Source organism: Salmo trutta, chromosome 28, assembly GCF_901001165.1.
Source record: "Salmo trutta chromosome 28, fSalTru1.1, whole genome shotgun sequence".
Classification (NCBI taxonomy): Eukaryota; Metazoa; Chordata; class Actinopteri; order Salmoniformes; family Salmonidae; genus Salmo; species Salmo trutta.
In genome coordinates, this window is record NC_042984.1 from 36705331 (window position 1) to 36726624 (window position 21294).

Consider the following 21294-nt stretch of genomic DNA (forward strand, 5'->3'; position numbering starts at 1 on the left):
CGCGTCTTATAAACTGATAATTTGACTTGTCAAATAACAAAATTATATTTTAGAATGTTGTGTGCGGTGAATCTGCATTAGCAAGCCAAGTGTCACCACTACGGTCAGTAGCACTGTCAAAGCTGTAAATAATACATCTGCAAACAAGCACACACACCAGTCACAATGTGTTTAAAATACCGCGTTGGTAATAAGCCATTATTTGTTCGATCGAATGGGAAAATGTCTGTGTGAGCATTTGAAATAAGATCAGGATCAAATGAGCAGGATAAAAATTGTTAGCTTGGTAGTCCAACATTCTCCCTGACATGCAACCATCTCAGAGGCAGGGGAGATAGGAAGGTGATCCTGCTGCTTCTGCCTGCCAGCTAGCTAGATAACAAACTAAACAAGTTAGCCAGCTACAGCACCTAGCCCTGTTGCCCCATGCTAACATTATAAGCATGACTAAGCATGGGATCATTGCCCAAATACAAAAACTGTCTTATAAATTAGGAGCATTTTGGATGATGACACCTAGCTAGATAGTAGCTATAACGTTAGTTAGCTAGCTAACTGAAACAGATTGTTGTTTTGCTGTGTTTTTGGAGGAGAACATTGTTTGCATCCAACAACTAACTAGCTTTTTTCTGACCAGCACTGTCCGAGAGCTTAGGGAAGTGTGTGTCTGCCTCGTGCGGCAGCGGGAGGCGCCCAAAAAAGCTTTACCAGAATCATAGCATACATATCGGTGAATCGCTATGAAATATGGTGATGGTGTAATCAATGTGAATTCACTATGTCCAAAATTCATGAACGTGTTAAATTATTATGTGATGTGCAGTCACATTCAGGTCCTGAATGGTCAACAAGCTTACTTGGCACATCAAATAGTGTTATTTGACATGTATCTTTTTTGACACGTAAAGACCCAAACAGTGCTCAATATCACAGACCCTAGTCTTTCCCTTTTGATATACAATACTGAAGCTCAAAGTAAGCCAGGCTCTTCAAATTCAAAACCACTCCACAGCCACTGAGGTACCACTCTCCTGCGACACTCACTAGGGTCATAGTCATATTGCAAGTCTCTTGCATGTTAATATGCAGCTACACCATGACCTAAACTGAGCCTGGCTGTTTAAAATCTTGTGCATTACATACCTAGTTAGCTAGCTCTCGCTATCATTAAACATGGAAAAGTCATTGTACCTGAGGATTTGGCTTTTCTTTTCTGAGGTGAGGTACTGTAGCTGACAGTGAGCGGACGTGTAGAGGAACTAATGAGCGAAGAATAACATGGCTGTGATTAATTGGCCTTCTCCGCTAATCAAAATGGATGGCTTCATTCAGATGTGATTAGGAGCCAGCAGTGTGAGAGACTGACTGACTGCTGGTGTGAACAGCCTCAGAACAGCCTCAATGACCTGGTTTTGATGTGTAAAGCAGCACTCGTTCATAAACCCTGACTAGCAGGGAACAATAAGCTGGAGGGAGCTGGAGAGATCACCAGCAGTCACAGTCAGACAGACACTCAGTACAGTACGAGGGCTGGGGATGAATGAAAGCAATGTTCATCCAAGAGTGATAAATGTTTGAATAACACTTCCTGTTTTTCAGAGTGCAAATAAGTATGTTTGTGTGTGTTTAACAAAGGGTAGTTACATTATCCTACGATTTCCAAAACACAGGAACTGCAGGTAAATGCATAGTAATGATCAACTCTCTACCGTCTCTACCATCTCTCTAGATTGAATCCAATTATCATTGTTATTATGAAACTATTTGATCATACAACATCCATATAGCTTCCAGTCGTAGTAGCTATTCATTTTCGTTCTGTTTTCCAGAATGAGGTTCTTCCTGTGACATGGGGAGGAATAATATGGGTCCAAAGTGGATTGACAATGAGTATGTTTGCATGCACACTAATAATTCAATATTAAACTGATTATGGCAGAATGCAGAGAATGGCATTAGTTATGAAAACAGTATTATTAGGGGAATTGTTCTTCTTGCAAAGCAGGTAAACGTTTTAAACAAACTATTATATTAACCCGACTATCCACAATAGTCACATTATTGTGTGCCTATAACCATGCTCAATGTGGTGATGCCTGCCTGCTTGTTTGCCTGCCTTTTTATTTTACATTTATTTATCTAGGCAAGTCAGTAAGAACAAATTCTTATTTACAATGACGGCCTACCGGGGAACAGTGGGTTAACTGCCTTGTTCAGGGGCAGAACAACAGATTTTTACTTTGTCAGCCAGGGGATTTGATCCAGCAACCTTTCGGTTACTGGCCCAACACTCTAACCACTAGGCTACCTGCCACCCCAAGTCTGTAGAGGCTCATTGGAAGCGCTTTGCAATGAGGCCTGACAGAATCAGTGGCTTTTCATTCCCTTGTCATTCTCAGCAGGGAGATGTGGACTGAAATAGAGAGGGATTAGAAAACCGAACTGTTATTACTGTGAAGGAGAGAGAACAATGCACCGGCTCTGGTCCCTCATGTTCAGGCCAATGCCGCCTTATCATGTGTTAAAACATCAGTAGCTGATGAAGACACCACTGTCATGTTTTGTAGCATGTACATACTGTAGCATAATGATGTGATGATGGTAGTTGAATGAATGTGCAATTATACAGAATTTCACCTTTCAGATAATGTTTTAGCACTTCACACATGAAGTGACCTCGGTTAGGGCGAGTGGTAAATCTTAGATGGACAGCTATTACACAGACCTGGAATAATGTTGCATTTGAACCTCAGGGCTATATCAACAGGGGAGCAGGACATGTCTGTGACAGGGTGACCACAGTAAGACAGAACTGTTTAACCTACTGTTTAACCTGCAAGCTTGCACCTTGCTCAGTCACAGTGCGATGCCAGGAACTGTCGCTGCATGTGGGACTCACTGTGGTCCCTGGGTAGAAGAGGTGTCTACTGTACTCTGCTGCCACTGCACCTTGCCTCTGGATTCATTAGAAGTGTTCTCCAGGGAAACATTTGAAACGTTTTCCCAACTGCACTTCATTGGGATCAAACAAGTTTGTCCTCTACTACTCATGAGCGTATATCTCATCGCCATGGAGAGTGATGGTGAACTTTGATAACAGCCCACTGAGGAGGAGATTTGTCCTTGAGTTGTACTCCCTCCATTCTCTATTTAAAACACACACAAGCCCCTGTACTGAAAACATTCTGGACAAATGATTAAGCTGTAAGGCATGAGAACCCAGGGATTATCATGTGAATAACTCCCTACTAAGGGCTGATTTTAAGAGATTCTGAGATACTGGAACCGGCGTGCCTGGCTCCGGCGATCATACCATCCTCAAAGTTGCTTAGGTCACTCATTTTGGCCATTCTAACATACAATCGAACAGTAACTGAATGCCTCAATGCCTGTCTGCCTCCTTTATATAGCAAGCCATGGTCACGTGACTCACTGTCTGTAGGAGTGAGCACTTCTCGTGAACAAGTGGTGTACCTAATAAAAATGGCATATATAATGTGCATATATAGAGAGTTGGGCTAATGCAGTTTCTGTTTTAATATTTCGAGAGCGCCACTTTCACCTCCATAGCCTTTGCTAAGTGATACTTGACGCTTTCTCGTTGTGCTGTTTATTTCTGATAGTTTTCAAAACCTATGAAAAGCAGATATGCAATTTGTTGATACCACAACACAGTACAGATTTGGATTCACATTATCCCGAATTCGAATCAATAAAAATGTCTGTTAAATTTGCTGCTCTGTTTTGCTTGTTTACAGCATTGTTGCACATGGTCAGACCAGTGGTCTCATTCAAGATCACTTTTTGAGTCAAAATGCAAGCCGAGATCTACCGCTCAAAAACGTAAGCCTATCCAACATGAACCAATTAAAAATAGTTATGTTGCAATGAGGTTTGTGCAGTAGTCTATAGGACCAATACATTATCACTGCATATTATCTATGCTTGAATTACCCTGCCAATTTTGTTTTTCTCAGACCATTTTGAAATTATACTTTAAAAAAATGTGGTGTACATTGCATTCGGAAACTATTCAGACCCCTTGACTTTTTCCACATTTTATTATCATTTTATTATTTTCCATTCATAGTACATAACAATAATACAATTTCAATTCAATGTGTTTAATGCAGCCCTGAATCACAATATCTACTGTTCTCTGGGCAGCAGATAGATGGCAGTATAGCGCAGCTGTTGAACAGAAGGCCGAAATAGAACGCAACTGCTCAGCTACAGCAACCGACACATCAGTTTGCTACTAGCTATTTTTGCAGTCTGGTCGACATGGAACAATTTATTGTAAAAAAACAAACGTAAATATATTGACAAGGAAAATGAGGGGGAAGAGATGGAGAACAACGTGACAGCTATGAACGAACAAACACCAGGAGAACCAGGAAAATCATAGCAGCGGGAAAATGCAGCTAGCTAACGTAGCTAAGAGAAGGATACGGTCGATTCAAGAAGAACACAGAAAGTTCCAAAAGAAATGGACAGACAAGTATTTTTTTGTTCTGCATAATTGGACTAGCTCAATCTGTCTTATTTGCCAGAAGGCAGTCAATTGTTTTAAAGGCGCAAATTTAGAGAGACATTTCCAGTCACACCATGCCCACTTTGACAAAACATATCCGCCACAAAGCAACCTCCAGAAATAACAAAATAGCGCAACTCAAAGGACAACAACAAATGATGGACAGATCTAGCACTGTTGCAGAGAAAACAACAAAGGCAAACAAGAAGGCCTTCACAGATGCGGAGATTGTCAAATAATGTTTTTTGGCCTCGGACATATAGAAGACGTAGGCGAGGACATCGGTAAGCAACTGATTACTGACATATCCGTGGCGCAGTGTTTTAGTATTGCTCTTGACGAAAGCACTAATGTAAGTGACATTGCCCAATTATGTGTTTTGGGTCCGCTTCCCTCAAAACGAGTCGTTCAGAGAATGACTTTTATGTTTACTGCCCCTTCAGGGACAAACGTGAGGAGAGGATATTCTGAAAGCTCTTGTTACATTTTTTGCTGATTTAAAATATCGACTGGTCAAATCTGGCATCTGTGTGCACTGACGGCGCCCCAAGCATGGGAAGGAGAAGGGACTCATAGGCCTGATGAGAGAGAGAGGATATTCCCGAATTTGTTACGTTTCATTATATCATTCATCAGGAAGCACTTGTGGCTAAACTGACTGTGACTTACAGAATGTGATGCAGCAAGTCGTGTGCGTGGTGAACATTTATTATTGCGAGGGCACTGAGGATCACTGGCAATTCTGCGAGTTGCCAGAGGAATACCAGACCGAATATGGCGACTTGATATTTCACAATGAGGTGAGATGGCTGTCTCGTGGCAGAGTTTTTGAAAGATTTCTCTCTCTCTCCTCCCTCAAATCCATGAATTTGTTGCACGCAAGGGGAGAAAGGAGCCAGAGCTGGATGATCCACAGTGGATATTAAAGATGGCTTTTTTAACTGACATCACCTGCCACCTGAACACGGTGATTCTCCAGCTCCAAGGGAAAGCTAAAACTCTGGGCAAAATGCTGCATGTGGTCACAACATTTCAAAATAAAATCACCACGCTGTTCATACCTGACAGTTTGTTCATGTCCTAAAACTCAGAGCGGTCACCACATCCAACCCAGACATACTGCAACATTTTAGCTATGATGAATTTGTGCGTGAGTTGGAGTTGGAGTCAAAATTCAAGGATATCATAGAGTACAAGGAGTTTTTCAACTTCATTAAGAACACCTTTCATGTGCCAGTGTCAGCTCTGACCCCAGTCATCACAGCCCTCTGTCCTGACCGTGCTGGAATAGAGAGTGAGATAGTTGAGTTGCAGGCAAATTACACATTACAAGGTGAGCTAAAATCAGGTGTTAGCCATTTCTGGAGCCTTGTGCCAGACACAGAGTATCCACTTCTGAAGCAGTGTGGGCAAAAGGTGACATTTTGTCAGCACTTATTCATGTGAAGCCACATTTTTAACAATGAACGTTGTGAAACAAAAACAGAGAAACAGACTGACCAATACACACCTGGATTGCCTCGCAAGGATAGCAACAACAGACTATAGATTTAGAATGAATTCAGTCAAGGAGCAGATCATCCAACTACTGAGGGGTAACCCTTAATATGGGTCTTATACATGTTATGTAGCCTATTTGATGTGTGTGTGTGTATGTATATATGTGTGATGTACTGTACATCAAATCAATTGCATGTGCTCTATTGCTGTGAATTTTCTCTCAACTAATAATTTGATAATATTGGAAGAAAAAGTACAACAAATGAAAGATCTTTACGGCCCTCTGAATGATTGTTTCAACCCAAAGTGACCCCCTTACAAAAATAGTGAGTAACACTGCGTTGCAGCCTTATTCTAAAATGTATTTAAAAAATATATAGTCCTCAACAGTCTACACACAATACCGCATAATGACGAAGTAAAAACAGGTTGTTAGACATTCTTGCACATTTATTAAAAACACAAAACTGAAATATCACATTTACATATGTATTCAGACCCTTTACCCAGTACTTTGTTAAAGCACCTTAGACAGCGACTACAGTCTCGAGTCTTCTTGGGTGTGTGCTTAGTGTCGTTGTCCTGTTGGAAGGCGAACCTTCACCCCAGTCTGAGGTCCTGAACACTCTGGAGCAGGTTTTCATCAAGGATCTCTCCGTTCATCTTTCCCTTGATCCTGACTAGTCTCCCAGTCCCTGCCGCCCATCTCCACAGAGGAACTCTGGAGCTCTGTCAGAGTTACCATTGGGTTCTTCGTCACTTCCCTGACCAAGGCCCTTCTCCCCTGATGGCTCAGTTTGGCCGGATGGCCAGCTCTAGGAAGTGTCTTGGGGGTTCTTTACTTCTTCCATGTAAGAATGATGGAGGCCACTGTGTTCTTCGGGACCTTCAAAGCTGCAGAGATTTCTTTTCTACTCTTCCCCAGATCTGTGCCTCGACAAAATCCTGTCTCGGTTCTCTACTGACAATTCCTTCGACCTCGTGGCATGGTTTTTGCTCTGACATGCACTGTCAACTGTGGGACCTAATACAGTGCCTTTGGAAAGTATTCAGACCCCATTCCTTTTTCCACATTTTGTTACGTTACAGCCTTATTCTAAAATGGATTAAATTATTTTTTCCCCCTCATCAATCTACACACAGCACCCCCTAATGACAAAGCAAAAACAGGTTTTTAGAAGTTTTTGCTAATTTATTAAAAATGAAAAACCTTGAAATAAAACATTTTCATATTGTTTCAGACCCTTTACTCAGTACTTTGTTGAAGCACATTTGGCATCAATTACAACATCGAGTCTTCTTGGGTATGACACTACAAGCTTGGCACACCTGTATTTGGGGATTTTCTCCTATTTTTCTCTGCAGATCCTCTCAAGCTCAGTCAGGTTGGATGGGGAGCGTTGCTGCATAGCTTTTTTTCACGTCTCACCAGAGATGTTCGATCGGGTTCAAGTCCGGGCTCTGGCTGGGCCACTAAAGGACATTCAGAAACTTGTCCCGAAGCCTCTCCTGCGTTGTCTTGGCTGTGTGCTTGGGGTCGTTGTCCTGATGGAAGGTGAAAGTTTGCCCTCGTCTGAGGTCCTGAGCGCTGTGGAGCAGGTTTTCATCAAGGACCTCTCCATACTTTGCTCCATTCATCTTTCCCTCAATCCTGATTAGTCTCCCAGTCCCTGCTGCTGAAAAACAGCCTCACAGCATGATGCTGCCACCGCCATGCTTCACCATAGGGATGGTGCCAGGTTTCCTCCAGACGTGACACTTGGCATTCAAACCTTGGTTTCATCAGACCAGAGAATTTGTTTCTCATGGTCTGAGAGTCCTTTAGGTGCCTTTTGGCAAACTCCAAGCGGGTTGTCATGTGTCTTTTACTAAGGAGTGGCATCCATCTTGGTTTTTGTTCTGACATGCACTGTCAACTGTGGGACCTTATATAGACAGGTGAGTGCCTTTTCTAAATCATGTCCAATCAATTGAATTTACCACAGTTGGACTGCAATCACGTTGTAGAAACATCTCAAGGATGATCAATGGAAACAGGATCCAGCTGATCTCAATTTTGAGTGTCATTGCAAATGGTCTGAATACTTATGTAAATGAGGTATTCCTTTAAAAGGTGTGTGTGTGTGTGTGTATGTATGTATGTACGTATGTGTATATATATATATGTGTATTACATATATATATTACATATATATATATATATATATATATTACATATATATATTACATATATATATTACATATATTACATATATATATTACATATATTACATATATTACATATACATTACATACATTTTAAATAACCTGTTTTCATTTTGTCATTAGGGGGTATTGTGTGTAGTTTGGTGAGGAAATGTTTTTATTTAAACCATTTCAGAATAAGGCTGTAACGTAACAAAATGTGGGAAAAGTCAAGGGGTCTGAATACTTTCCAAATGCACTGTATATATGATTCTTGTGTCCTTTCACAACAAAGATCTTTACTGAGATGACACAGGGATTTATTCAGCGGAAGTAGCAGGAACGCAGAACTGGAGAGACAAGCATGAAGCATCCCAAACAGTGAAGATTTGCACAAATTTCTAAAAAAACAGTTTTTGCTTTGTCATTATGGGGTATTGTGTGAAGATTCAAGAGGGGCAAAAAAAACAATTGAATCCATTTTAGAATATATAAGCATACATATACACACACAGTGGCAAGAAAAAGTATGTGAACCCTTTCTAAATACCTGGATTTCTACATAAATTGGTCATAAAATTTGATCTGATCATCTAGCTCAGAACAATAGACAATCTGCTTAAACTATTAACACACAAGCAATTATACATTTTCATGTCTTTATTGAACACACCGTGTAAACATTCATAGTTTAGGGTAGAAAAAGTATGTGAACCCTTGGATTTAATAACTGGTTGACCCTCCTTTGGCAGCAATAACCTCAAAATATTTTGTAGTTGCTGATCAGACCTGCACAACGGTCAGGAGAAATTCTGGACCATTCCTATTTACAAAACTGTTTCAGTTCAGCAATATTCATGGGATGTCTGGTGTAAACTGCTCTCTTGCGGTCATGCCACAGCATCTCAATCGGGTTGAGGTCAGGACTCTGACTGGGCCACTCCAGAATGCGTATTTTCTTCTGTTGAAGCCATTCTGTTGTTGATTTACTTCTGTGTTTTGGGTCGTTGTCTTGTTACATCCCCCAACTTCTGTTGAGCTTCAGTTGGCGGACAGATAGCCTAACATTCTCCTGCAAAATGTCTTGATACATTTGGAAATACATTTTTCTGTCGATGATAGCAAGCCGTCCAGGCCCTGAGGCAGCAAAGCAACCCCAAACCGTGGTGCTTTCTCCACCATACTTTACAGTTAGGATGAGGTTTTGATGTTGGTGTGCTGTGCCTTTTTTTCTCCACACGTAGTGTTGTGTTCCTTCCAAACAACTCAACTGTAGTTTCATCTGTCCATAGAATATTTTGCCAGAAGTGCTGTGGAACATCCAGGTTCTTTTGCATACTTCAGATGTGCAGCAATGTTTTTTTTTTTGGATAGCAGTGGCTTCTTCCGTGGTGTCTTCCCATGAGCACCATTCTTGTTTAGTGTTTTACGTATCGTAGACTCGTCAACAGAGATGTTAGCATGTTCCAGAGATTTCTGTAAGTGTTTAGCTGACACTCTAGGATTCTTCTTAACCTCATTGAGCATTCTGTGCTGTGCTCTTGCAGTTATCTTTGCAGGACGACCACTCCAAGGGAGAGTAGCAACAGTGCTGAACTTTCTCTATTCATAGACAACTTGTCTTACCGTGGACTGATGAACATCAAGGCTTTTAGAGATTCTTTTGTAAACCTTTCCAGCTTTATGCAAGTCAACAATTCTTAATCTTAGGTCTTTTGAGATCTCTTTTGTTCGAGGCATGGTTCACATCAGGCAATGCTTCTTGTGAATTGCAAACTCAAATTTTGTGAGTGTTTTTTTATAGGGCCAGGCAGCTCTAACCAACATCTCCAATCTCGTCTCATTGATTGGGCTACAGGTTAGCTGACTTCTGACTACAATTAGCTTTTGGAAAAGTCATTTGCCTAGGGGTTCACATACTTTTTCCAACCTATACTGTGAATGTTTAAATGATGTATTCAATATAGACAAGAAAAATACAATAATTTGAGTGTCATTAGTTTAAGCACACTATGTATGTCTATTGTTGTGACTTAGGTGAAAATCTGATCAAATTTGATGACCAATTTATGCACAAATCCAGGTAATTCCGAAGGGTTCACACCCTTTTTCACCACTGTATATAAAAATATATAACACGGCTGTCAGCCAATCAGCATTCAGGGCTTGAACCACCCAGTTTATAATGATATTTATTTCCTGGTATTGTTTTGATAACCCCCCCCCCCTCCCATTATTTTCAGCACTGTGCTTCAACTTGTATGACATCCAAGTCAGCACAGACAGACAGCTAGCTCACAAACTGCACTATCTATGGTGACCAAGCAGAACGGAAGTTATTTATGATGATTTTCCTTTAAGTTGCCTCAGCCTGCTGGCTTGTAGAAAGGCTCTCCTACAATTTACCAGTGCAGTTGTGTAACACCCATTGCTGATTTCGATTTGGAGATGTGTCTCTGTGTGCCTGCGTTTGGTCTCTGCAGCACTGCCAGTCACTAATAGAGGAAAGAAATCAGAGTAATTCATGGTTCACAGCTCCCCAAACTCATTCAGTGGAGAAAGAGAGCGAGAGAGATGGGACATTAGCATTTGTGAAATTAATAATTCAAACAGCAGTAAATGGCATCAGCCCTTGATTCAATTTGCAACTGATATTAATCATGGCTTGTGTGCAGAAATTAGAAATTAAAAAACTTTTTCGGTGCGTTCTGGGCTTTTCTGTGAAGGTGTTTTCAAGCAAGACATGAACTGATTATACTCTGTGATAATGCCAAAATACAAGGCGACTGTAATTCCTCACCTATATTCATACTATAATTACTTTTCGTACATAGCTGTGAATTTCAATAGAGGGATTACAGAATATTACTGCACACATCCTACCCACCAGTCAAGCTATTGTTCATGGAACATTAGTGAAGACACTGAGGCCAATTGTTAATCTGATTGAGCAAACTGCTTTCATAAAACATGTCAGATAGCGTTTCCTGCTGCTCTGTGTGTCTGACAGAGATGGGATCAGAGTTCTGTGATGGAGAAAAATAGCCACTGTTCAGCATTCAGGACAGATGTTACATGGCTCCATGCTTAATGAAGGTCCTCACCTCTGAGAGACTGATGGCAGACTGGCGGTGGACTGAAGAGGGGATGGTCCGGGCACCAGCGGGCCGAAGGTGGATCATGGAAGCTCTTCTATAGATGAGTGAGAAGTGCCGCTGGGGAGAACTACATCAGGTATATGATGGTAAAGAAGGAGAGACATGGCCATAACGGCATCACAAAGACTGTAGAAACACTACAAATAACCTGACCTTCTGTCTACATGGGCAATTACTTTCCATTTCTTTTGTCCTTTCTTTGGAATTTATTTTAAATTTCTTCATGTCTCTCCTTCCTCTTTCACAAGTAGGATTGAAGTGTGTTCAGGATGTTTTTTTACAAGTCACAATGAGATTTATGCGGTAGCGGCTGCCATAGACAGAACCTTCATTATGCCGCTGGGCAGGTTCAGGTGTATTCTGGGAGGTGACCTCTGAACTGTACCATTTGTATTTCATTCCTAGTGCCTCTGTGTTCATGATGAATGTATCCGTACAGCTGCTGAACATTTTGTTTATATGGCTCTTCTGCATATGATCTAAACATCTCATCAATGTCATGTTGCTGATTAATTCACTCATTTGAAAATATGTCTTTCTAGGGAATTGATCATTTCATGTGTCCTGCGCTAAATATTGTTGTTCTACTGAATTGTTAATATTATGAGCTACTGCGTTTCCATGTTGTAGCTGTTAATAGATCATAATGCAAGCGGAACCATCTGAATAATGAAAACCATACTCCTGCTGCTCAGCTGATTCATTTTAGGATGTGGAAAGAGCGATTTGGGAGAAAACTCAGTGTTTGTTAACCCCACATTATATATTATGTATGATGTTGTAGACTCCAGATTAAACTGTAGATTTTCCAGGCAATACATCTCTTCTGTGGAAAGATTGTAATGTGTGCTAAGCTTTAAAAAAAGACCATCAAATTGAGTTCTTTAGTGTGATTAACCCTTTCCTCAATTGGCCTATATAGATACGGCTACATTGAAATGTTTCTTACTGAAGAAATATGAACCCTGGTAGCAATTGAAAGGGAACAGTTTGGAGAGTATGGGGAAATGATTAGACCAAGTAAAATGCTCTGGATACATTCAGTAACATGATAAGAATGTTCCTGAAAAATGTGGGGTAGGTGCAACAAAAGACATGACAAGGGTTTGAGTGAGAGGACCAACTGGTGTCTCCAAATGGCCAGACACCTCTACAAAGTGTGCGCAGTTCTTAAGTCATTTCAATGCATTTTTATGACTCAAAGAAGAGTCTTTAACTATAAAGTTGCTTTTTGGAGCTCTCCTAGCTGTGCGGTTCAGGAGCTAGAGCATGCACACTTGTAGTTGTTTTGTTTGGAACACAACCCTGAATGCTTTTCTCTTTAAAATGTGTGTTGAACAGAAAAGCATGGGTATGTGATTTAATATCCTAAACACAATAATACACCATTTTAAAACATAGATGTATGAAGATGATGAGTGATCAGGTTGAGAGTGAAGCAGAAAGGTGCTACTGGCTGAACTGGTGCCATAAAAAGGTCCCCTTGTCACCTGGGGAACAATCCTGAGACACACACACACACACACACACACACACACACACACACATTTATCCTGTCATTCAGTTTCAAATGAAATGGCTCCAGTCAGGTTGTGATGACTGTGTTCTGTTTCTCTCTACAGGAGACATGCCTCTCTGCCCATCGACGTCACAGAGAACCCTGCCAGTCTGGTGTCAGCCGGCTGTAGGAGAGGTTTCCCCTGCCGCAAGTGGAAGTCTGCCTCTTTTGGGTACAGTAACATGTTGTTGTTTTTGTTCGGGTGTGTGTGTGTGTTCAGTGTGCCTGTATGGACCCCTAAACTTGATAGCACTGAAATGTTTTGTTTGCCTTTAATCACTACTGGTGCCCTCAAACTGCAGATGACTAAAGCCTTTTTCACATTGGCAGTTTTGAAGTGACTGAAATCAAATCTGTTATTTTTCCTGCAGTCTGAACAGACTGATATTTTAAGCCACATTTCAAACCTCATTCGTAGGTGGTATGAAGTAAGAAACAAATCCTATTACTGGCTTTTGTCTGAATGGTCAAATCTGATTTATTTGCACTCAAATGTTTTTTAGACTTATTTGGCATATCGTGTTGCTTGCTAGCTACTCTGACAGTTTGACAACAACATGTGGTAGCTAACTAGCTTGTTAATTGTTTACAAACAAATGAGTGAGTGTGCTAGAAAGATAAACAGCTACCGAGCTGTCTTGTTGACTGCCGTGGTTAGCCAAAAATACTTGTTTTGAAAGTTGGATCATATCCTTTGAGGCTTTAAAAGCGTTCTTACACTATGATTTTAGAACGTTCAAAGCACATGGGAATAGTCCATGGCAGGCATTGTTGTCACCTTAGATTGCTACACAACTTCTGAGTGATAGGAAGCACAAGGTTCACCACCAATCAGCCTATACCATTGTGCACACAGCGGTCGTTACTATGACAACTAGCCTAGCCATGTCAGCAAATGACTGCTTTCTGAACACACACACACCACACACACACACACACACATACAATTTGGTCACTTGTAACTTGCTGTTTGACAGTCAGTATTCCAAAACAGATTTGAAAAACAAAACCGATTTGAGCATTAAGGCCTGCAGTGTGAACAAGGCTTAAGTGTTTGATGTGATTGTGTTACTGTTATAAACAGAGTTCACAGTAAAATTGCCTTCTGGTAGATATGTTGCACCATGTTTGAGTCTCTACTGGCATATTCTAGGGAGCTGGTTGTGATAACTTATCCATCTGGGGGACATGGCTGTTTCTTTCCCCCGGACATTCCTAATGGGCATCCTGTCCATTATGTAGTCCACTAATGAGATATGATGTTGGTGTATAATACCACCCACTACCTGGAGCCTGAGAGCCTCTCAATAAACAACAAGAGCCGGACGGGATAAGAGAGCGCACACACACAACACACACAGCTTCTAAAGGTTGTTGGGGGTTTCAAAGCTTCTTCATTGCCCTGTGCTTCATCATCAAATAGCAATGAGCTCCCACTCAATAGCCTGCCTTCCTCATTATAGGCCCAAATTTTCCCCCAAGCTCATACCAGGCTCATTTAAAAACCATTTAACATCCGTATCTGCGGTGTGCTTATATGGAAATGAGAGACCAAGACCTGAGATATGGGTATCTGATATTGTAGATGTTGTGAAGTGTTTCATTGATTTTAATGCCATGGGGTTCTATGGCATTTTACAGAGAAACAGAGGAGATTATCGTGGACATATTGAGTAATTAGTATGTCAGATCAGTTGTGTCCTTTTGTGATAGTGTTTGTTTCAGGAACACGTTTAGTAGCTAATAGGTGAAATGGGTTATGACGGCCAACACAATAATGGATGTGATTGAAGCGTGATAGGCTGGCTCGCAGCGCTGTTGTTTTTGCTTCATCATTTCACAGACTCATTAGCATAATCAGTCCCTAATCACCAACCAGCTGACTGACGACAGAGCACAACCCTCCAATATGCCCCCAACACATTAGTGATTATTTGGACAATTTACTGATTTGTTTTAGTTGGCTGCTGTGTTAATTTAGCCCCCAGGTGGTTATTACATTTAAATGTATTAACATTATTAAGAAGTGTTAATTACTGCAGCTCAGCGTTATGTACACAGTACATGCAGTATTACTGCTGAACGATTAACCGAAATGTCCTTCCCCCCCCCCCATTTTTTTTAAACAACTAATTGACTGACTTGGGTTCAATTATTAGAATTTCCATTTATTTAAAGTAATGTAATGTGAATAAATGATGGTTAATAAACGATAAGCAGTAATGGACAGTCACTACCATCATGGGACTGTTTATTAATTGTTTTATTCGGTGTTACAGCATTCAACCCACAAAATGCATAGTGCATGTAATGTTAAAAAAAATTACCGGAAACCTTACATTTTTTTTCTATACTTGAACCGAAACTGAACCGACTTCAAAAAGCACTAATCGCTCAGCACTATGCAGTAAAAGTCCTTAAAGGATAATGTTCACCCTATTTTGAATGTTATATTGTTTTTGTGCATCTCTGAGTGATGTTCTATCTATTCCCTGGGTCATTTCATGTTTTCATTTGTTTCTGAGTTATTGTCGTTCAAGCAGGCAGAAATCTGGCCGGTATGACGTAGTACTGTGATAAAGCTGCTCTCACTACACTGGAAGATAATAAGAATATGATTTTTAGATCGCAAGTACGGTTATCATACATGTCAGATTTAAATACTGGCCGATGTCATAACTTGGGAGGATATCTTCTCTCGAATGAGCCATTTATCATATTTTTGCGATTAAATGTGTAATTTAGCACATTTCTCGTATTTGTCAGCCTCTTAAAGTCCAGGGTGCATTGCATGGTGCCGTTGACAGATATTAGAGAAAGGAGATAGGAATCCCATTGGGCAATTAATGGAGGAATGTATAACACCCCAACCCCAGCAGACTTTCGACTAATCGTGTTCACGTTGTCAAGCTGCGTCACACGGTTGCTAAACTATTCGTCACTCAATCCCTTCTCAAAGTCAGCGTATGAGTCAAGAAAGGTACCTATTTTCCTCAAAATTACAATTCCAAAGCTATACAATATTACAGATATGAAGTTAATTATCTCATCTCAGAAAAGATTTGTAATGTTGTACTTCTTGATCAAATTCTATTGGTCACATACACATGGTTAGCAGATGTTAATGCGAGTGTAGCGAAATGCTTGTGCTTCTAGTTCCAACTATGCAGTAATATCTAACAAGTAATCTAACAAATTCACAACAACTACCTTATACACACAAATGTAAAGGGAATAAGAATATGTACATATACATATATGGATGAGCGATGGCGTGTGGCATAGGCAAGATGCAGTAGATGGTGTAGAATACAGTATATACATATGAGATGAGTAATGTAGGATATGTAAACATTATTAAAGTGGCGTTATTTAAAGTGACTAGTGGTACCTTTTAAATCCATTTATTTAAGTGGTCAGAGATTTGGTTGAGGGCGGTGCAATTGCCGTACCAGGCGGTGAGACAGCCTGACAGGATGCTCTCGATTGTGCATCTGTAAAAGTTTGTGAGTGATTTAGATGACAAGCCAAATTTCTTCAGCCTCCTGAAGAAATGTGTATGTGTGGGTGGACCATTTCAGTTTGTCCGTGATGTGTACGCCGAGCAACTTAACTTTCCACTTTCTCCAGTGTCAGTGTCATCAACGTGGTTGGGGGGTGCTCCCTCTGCTGTTTCCTGAAGTCCACGATCATCTCCTTTGTTTTGTTGACGTTGAGAGAGAGGTTATTTTCCCGACACCACAGTCCGAGGGCCCTAGTACAGTAGAGGGCTGAGAACGCACCCTTGTGGGGCCCCAGTGTTGAGGATCAGTGGGGTGGAGATGTTGTTTCCTACCTTCACCACCTAGGGGCCCGTCAGGAAGTCCAGGACCCAGTTGCATAGGGCGGGGTCGAGACCCAGGGTCTCGAGCTTAATGACGAGTTTGGAGGGTACTATGGTGTTAAATGCTGAGCTGTAGTCAATGAACAGCATTCTTACATAGGTATTCCTCTTGTCCAGATGGGATAGGGCAGTGTGATGGCGATTGCATCATCAGTGGACCTTTTGGGGCGGTAAGCAAATTGGAGTGGGTCTAGGGTATCAGATGGGGTGAAGGTATTATGATCCTTGACTAGTTTCTCAAAGCACTTCATGATGACAGAAGTGAGTGCTATGGGGCGATAGTCATTTAGTTCAGTTACCTTAGCTTTCTTGAGAACAGGAACAATGGAGGCCATCTTGAAGCATGTGGGATTGGTAGGGATTGGGACTGGTTGAATATGTCCGTAAACACACCAGCCAGCTGGTCTGCGCATGCTCTGAGGACGGGGCTAGGGATGCCGCCTGGACCAGCAGCTTTGCGAGGGTTAGCATGTTTAAATGTTTTACTCACGTTGGCCATGGAGAAGGAGAGTCCACAGGCTTTGGTAGCTGGCCGTGTCAGTGGCACTGTATTGTCCACAAAGAGAGAAAATAAGTTGTTTAATTTGTCTGGGAGCAAGATGTCGATGTCCGAGACGGGGTTGGTTTTCTTTTTGTAGTCCGTGATTGACTCTAGACCTTGCCACATACGTCTCGTGTTTGAGCCGTTGAATTGTGACTCTACTTTTGTCTCTCTACTGACCATTCATTCCTATAATTGTTGACGTAATGCATGTTAATGTTGAGCTCTCCTTGTCCCAGAACTGCCCAGAATGCACCACGCGGCCCATTGATGTTAAAACAATTCCAATGGAGTTTCCCATCTTCTTAAAAGTATCTCTGCTGTTGCGAATGTCAGACTCTACTTTGTGAGGCACATCGATCTGCAGGTTGAACATGGTTAGATTGTAGGCTCCTAAATTGATAGCTGTGAAATCGCCTAAACAAACTGCACTAACTAGCTACTTCACATGCTGATATTGTCTTTGGTATTATAGTGTGTAGCTACGTTTGCTAGCTAGCTACGTTAACCTAGCTAGCTAGTTACCTAGCTAGCTAGCCAGCCAGCCCATAGAGAGAGCATTGCATTGTGGATGTTGTAGATCACTTGAGCTGAAACAGATTTCCACAATGGTTTTCACATGTTGCTACCAACCTTATTATTATGCCAAAATGAAACATTTGTTCACAAAAAATATTGTCAAATATTAGTCTTATTGAACACTGTAAATTATAGGAATGAATGGTTTTGGGTGGATTTTTTCTTTAATACATGCTTTAATGAGAACTTTCATTCCTCATGTCTGTTTTAGTTCTTTGTCTTTTGTGGCAACGGTGTTTTCTTGTGCTTGATCACTTCGGTGTTGGCGTTTCTTTTTGTGTTATGAGGTTGCCTTTGTCCTCCAGGACAGGACTGAATAAAGTCTTAGCACATGATAAAACACTGAATAAATGTCCTCTGCCACAACACAAAGGCACAGTTCGTCACACTCAAGGTTAATGGAACAGATTAGTTTACGGGACTAATGGAAAACAGGCATTTACTCCGGAAGGCAATGCTAGAACTGCTTTTTACACAGTGTCACTAAACGGATGTCAAACCATTTCTATTTTCTTTGTGATGATTATCTGCTGTGACACGGTAGGCCTGTGTGAGGCCCATATTTAAAGAGTGATTTATCTTCATACCTGTGTGTGTGTGTGTGTGTGTGTGTGTGTGTGTGTGTGCACAGTATTGGAGAAGGAGAGGAGGGGAAATATTATTAGTGTGGGATTTCATATAGCTGCTGTTATCTCCTTTGGCATGCTGAGTCATTATTTCATTTATTGACATTTGCCTGTACGCTAATGTTCAACTGAAAAGCAGTACTGTATATGTTCCGTGAATACTTCCAGTATTACACACAGGTTGTGATGCAGTTTCAAAATGGTGTGTTGTGATTGTTGTTGTGAGCGTTGTTCACACTTATACAGAACATGTAAGTCAGCTAAAGTTGCTGATAAGTTTCAATTGTTTTGTGCTAGGACTGAAGTACATGGGATGTTCAGAATTGTAGATCATCCAACTTTATCCTTGAGCGTTAGGTATACAGTGTATTCGGAAATTATTCAGACCCCTTGACCTTTTCCACATTTTGTTATGTTACAGCCTTATTCTAAAATGTATTAAATTACATAAGTATTCAGATCCTTTGCTATGAGACTCGAAATTTTACTCAAGTACATCCTGTTTCCATTGATCATCCTTGGGATGTTTATACAACCTGATTGGAGTCCACCTGTGTTAAATTAAATTGATTGAACATGATTTGGAAAGGCACACACGTCTATATGAGGTGAACAGTTGACAGTGCATGTCAGAGCAAAAACCAAGCTATGAGGTTGAAGGAATTGTCCGTAGAGCTCCGAGACAGGGTTGTGCCAAGGCATAAACACTGTAGCCTCCATCATTCTTGAATGGAAGAAGTTTGGAACCACCAAGACTCTTCCTAGAGCTGGCCGCTCGGCCAAACTGAGCAATCAGGGGAGAAGGGCGATGGTCACTCTGACAGAGCTCCAGAGTTCCTCTGTGGGGATGTGAAGGATAACCATCTCTGCAAGCACTCCACCAATCAGGCTTTTATGTAGAGTGGCCAGACCGAAGCCACTCCTCAGTAAAAGGCACATGACAGCCCGCTTGGAGTTTGACAAAAGGCACCTAAAGACTCTCAGACAATGAGAAACAAGATTCTCTGGTCTGATGAAACCAAGTATGAACTCTTTGGCCTGAATGCCAAGCATCACATCTGGAGGAAACCTGGCACCATACCTATGGTGAAGAATGGTGGTGGCAGCATCATGCTGTGAGAATGTTTTTCAGTGGCAGGGACTGGGAGACTAATCAGGATTGAGGGCAAGATGAACGGAGCAAAGTACAGACTGATCCTTAATGAAAACCTACTCCAGAGCGCTCAGGACCTCAGACTGGGGTGAAGGTTCACCTTCCAACAGGACAACTACCCTAAGCACACAGCCAAGACAATGCAGGAGTAGCTTCAGGACATGTTTCAATGTCCTTGAGTGGCCTAGCCAGAGCCCGGACTTGAACCTGATCGAACATCTCTGGAGAGACGTGAAAATAGCTGTGCGGCGACACTCCCCATCCAACCTGACAGAGCTTGAGAGTATCTGCAGAGAAGAATGGGAGAAATTCCCCAAATACAGGTGTGCCAAGCTTTTAGCGTCATACCCAAGAAGACTCGAGGCTGTAATCACTGCCAAAGGTGCTTCAACAAAGTACTGAGTAAAGGATCTGAATACTTATGTAAATGTAATATTTCAGTTGTTTTAAAAAATATATATATACATTTGCAAAGCATTTTGTTTTACAAGTTTTCTTTATTATGTGGTATTGTGTTTAGATTGAGGAAAAATCTATTTAATACATTTTAGAATAAGGCTGTATGTAACGTAACAAAATGTGGAAAGAGTAAAGTCGTCTGAATACTTTCCGAATGCGCTGAAGCAGTCAATACCAATGCTGCATTGTTGACACAGATTTGCTCTGTCAATGGGCTTATAAAGTGAAGTAGAGCGATCTCTGAGGAGTAGCCATCACATTCCAGGTAAACGACATAGTTAATATAACACAAACATACCCCAGGGAGGAACTTGTTCAGGGCAGGCCTCTGCTTTTTTTCTCCCTCTCTCTCTCTCTCTATGTTTAAGGGTCATATATGTGCTTGTATCTGTATAGTAATAGGGATGTCTATAGGACCACTGGCTTGCTGAATCTGCTGCTAATACTGCTGGTTAAAATGTAACAAAAGAGGTACACTAATTTACCTTGGAAAAGGAACTGCCTGGTCAGGAACCTTCGCAATATTAATTGTGCTCACGTGGCTATTCATTCTTTTTTTTTTTTACTCACGCGAGCCACTACGCCTGGACACTGTAGTCAAATGTTTTCCCTGTCCAACTCTCTTTGGGACAACCAAAATATTTTCTTTGATTACTGGACCTCATTGGCTGATGGTTAAAGATAGTTAATGTACTGTCTTAAAATGCTCGGAAATTAAAGACAGGCCTGTTTTCATGTTGTAGTAGTTATTATTTTCTAAGACCGATGAATCATTGGCTCTGTCAGTAACTGCTTGTGCATCTGATTTAGTCCCAGTACAGAACCGCATTAAAAGAGTTCCATTGCACTCTGTGGTGTGATTCTTCAATTAAAATAGTCTTGACTCATGAATCTGTAGACAGGAAAAGTCCTTAGGGTGTGATAAATTGCCTGACTCCCCAGCTGACTTCAACAGTTCCTCTACCTCCTTTCTTTTCCCCCTCGCTCTCGTCTCTTTACCCCTCTCTCCTTTCTCTCTCTTGTCTTTCCTCTCTCTATTCTAGATCTTCTCTCCTCTCTCCTCTCCACTGATCCCTCCGCACCACACCAGAATACTTCAGGGGAGAAATGTTCCATCCC

At 41.2% G+C, this 21294-nt stretch overlaps 1 protein-coding gene across 2 annotated transcripts in view; it reads left to right on the plus strand.

Moving 5' to 3' along the window:
- Window positions 1–21294, plus strand: part of LOC115166133 (IQ motif and SEC7 domain-containing protein 1) — a 189555-nt gene that overhangs the window by 62874 nt on the left and 105387 nt on the right. For both annotated transcript variants that reach the window (XM_029719864.1, XM_029719855.1), the window contains exon 3: window positions 12999–13106. In XM_029719864.1, the coding sequence (XP_029575724.1) occupies window positions 12999–13106 (108 nt within the window). The remainder of the gene's footprint in view (window positions 1–12998; window positions 13107–21294) is intronic.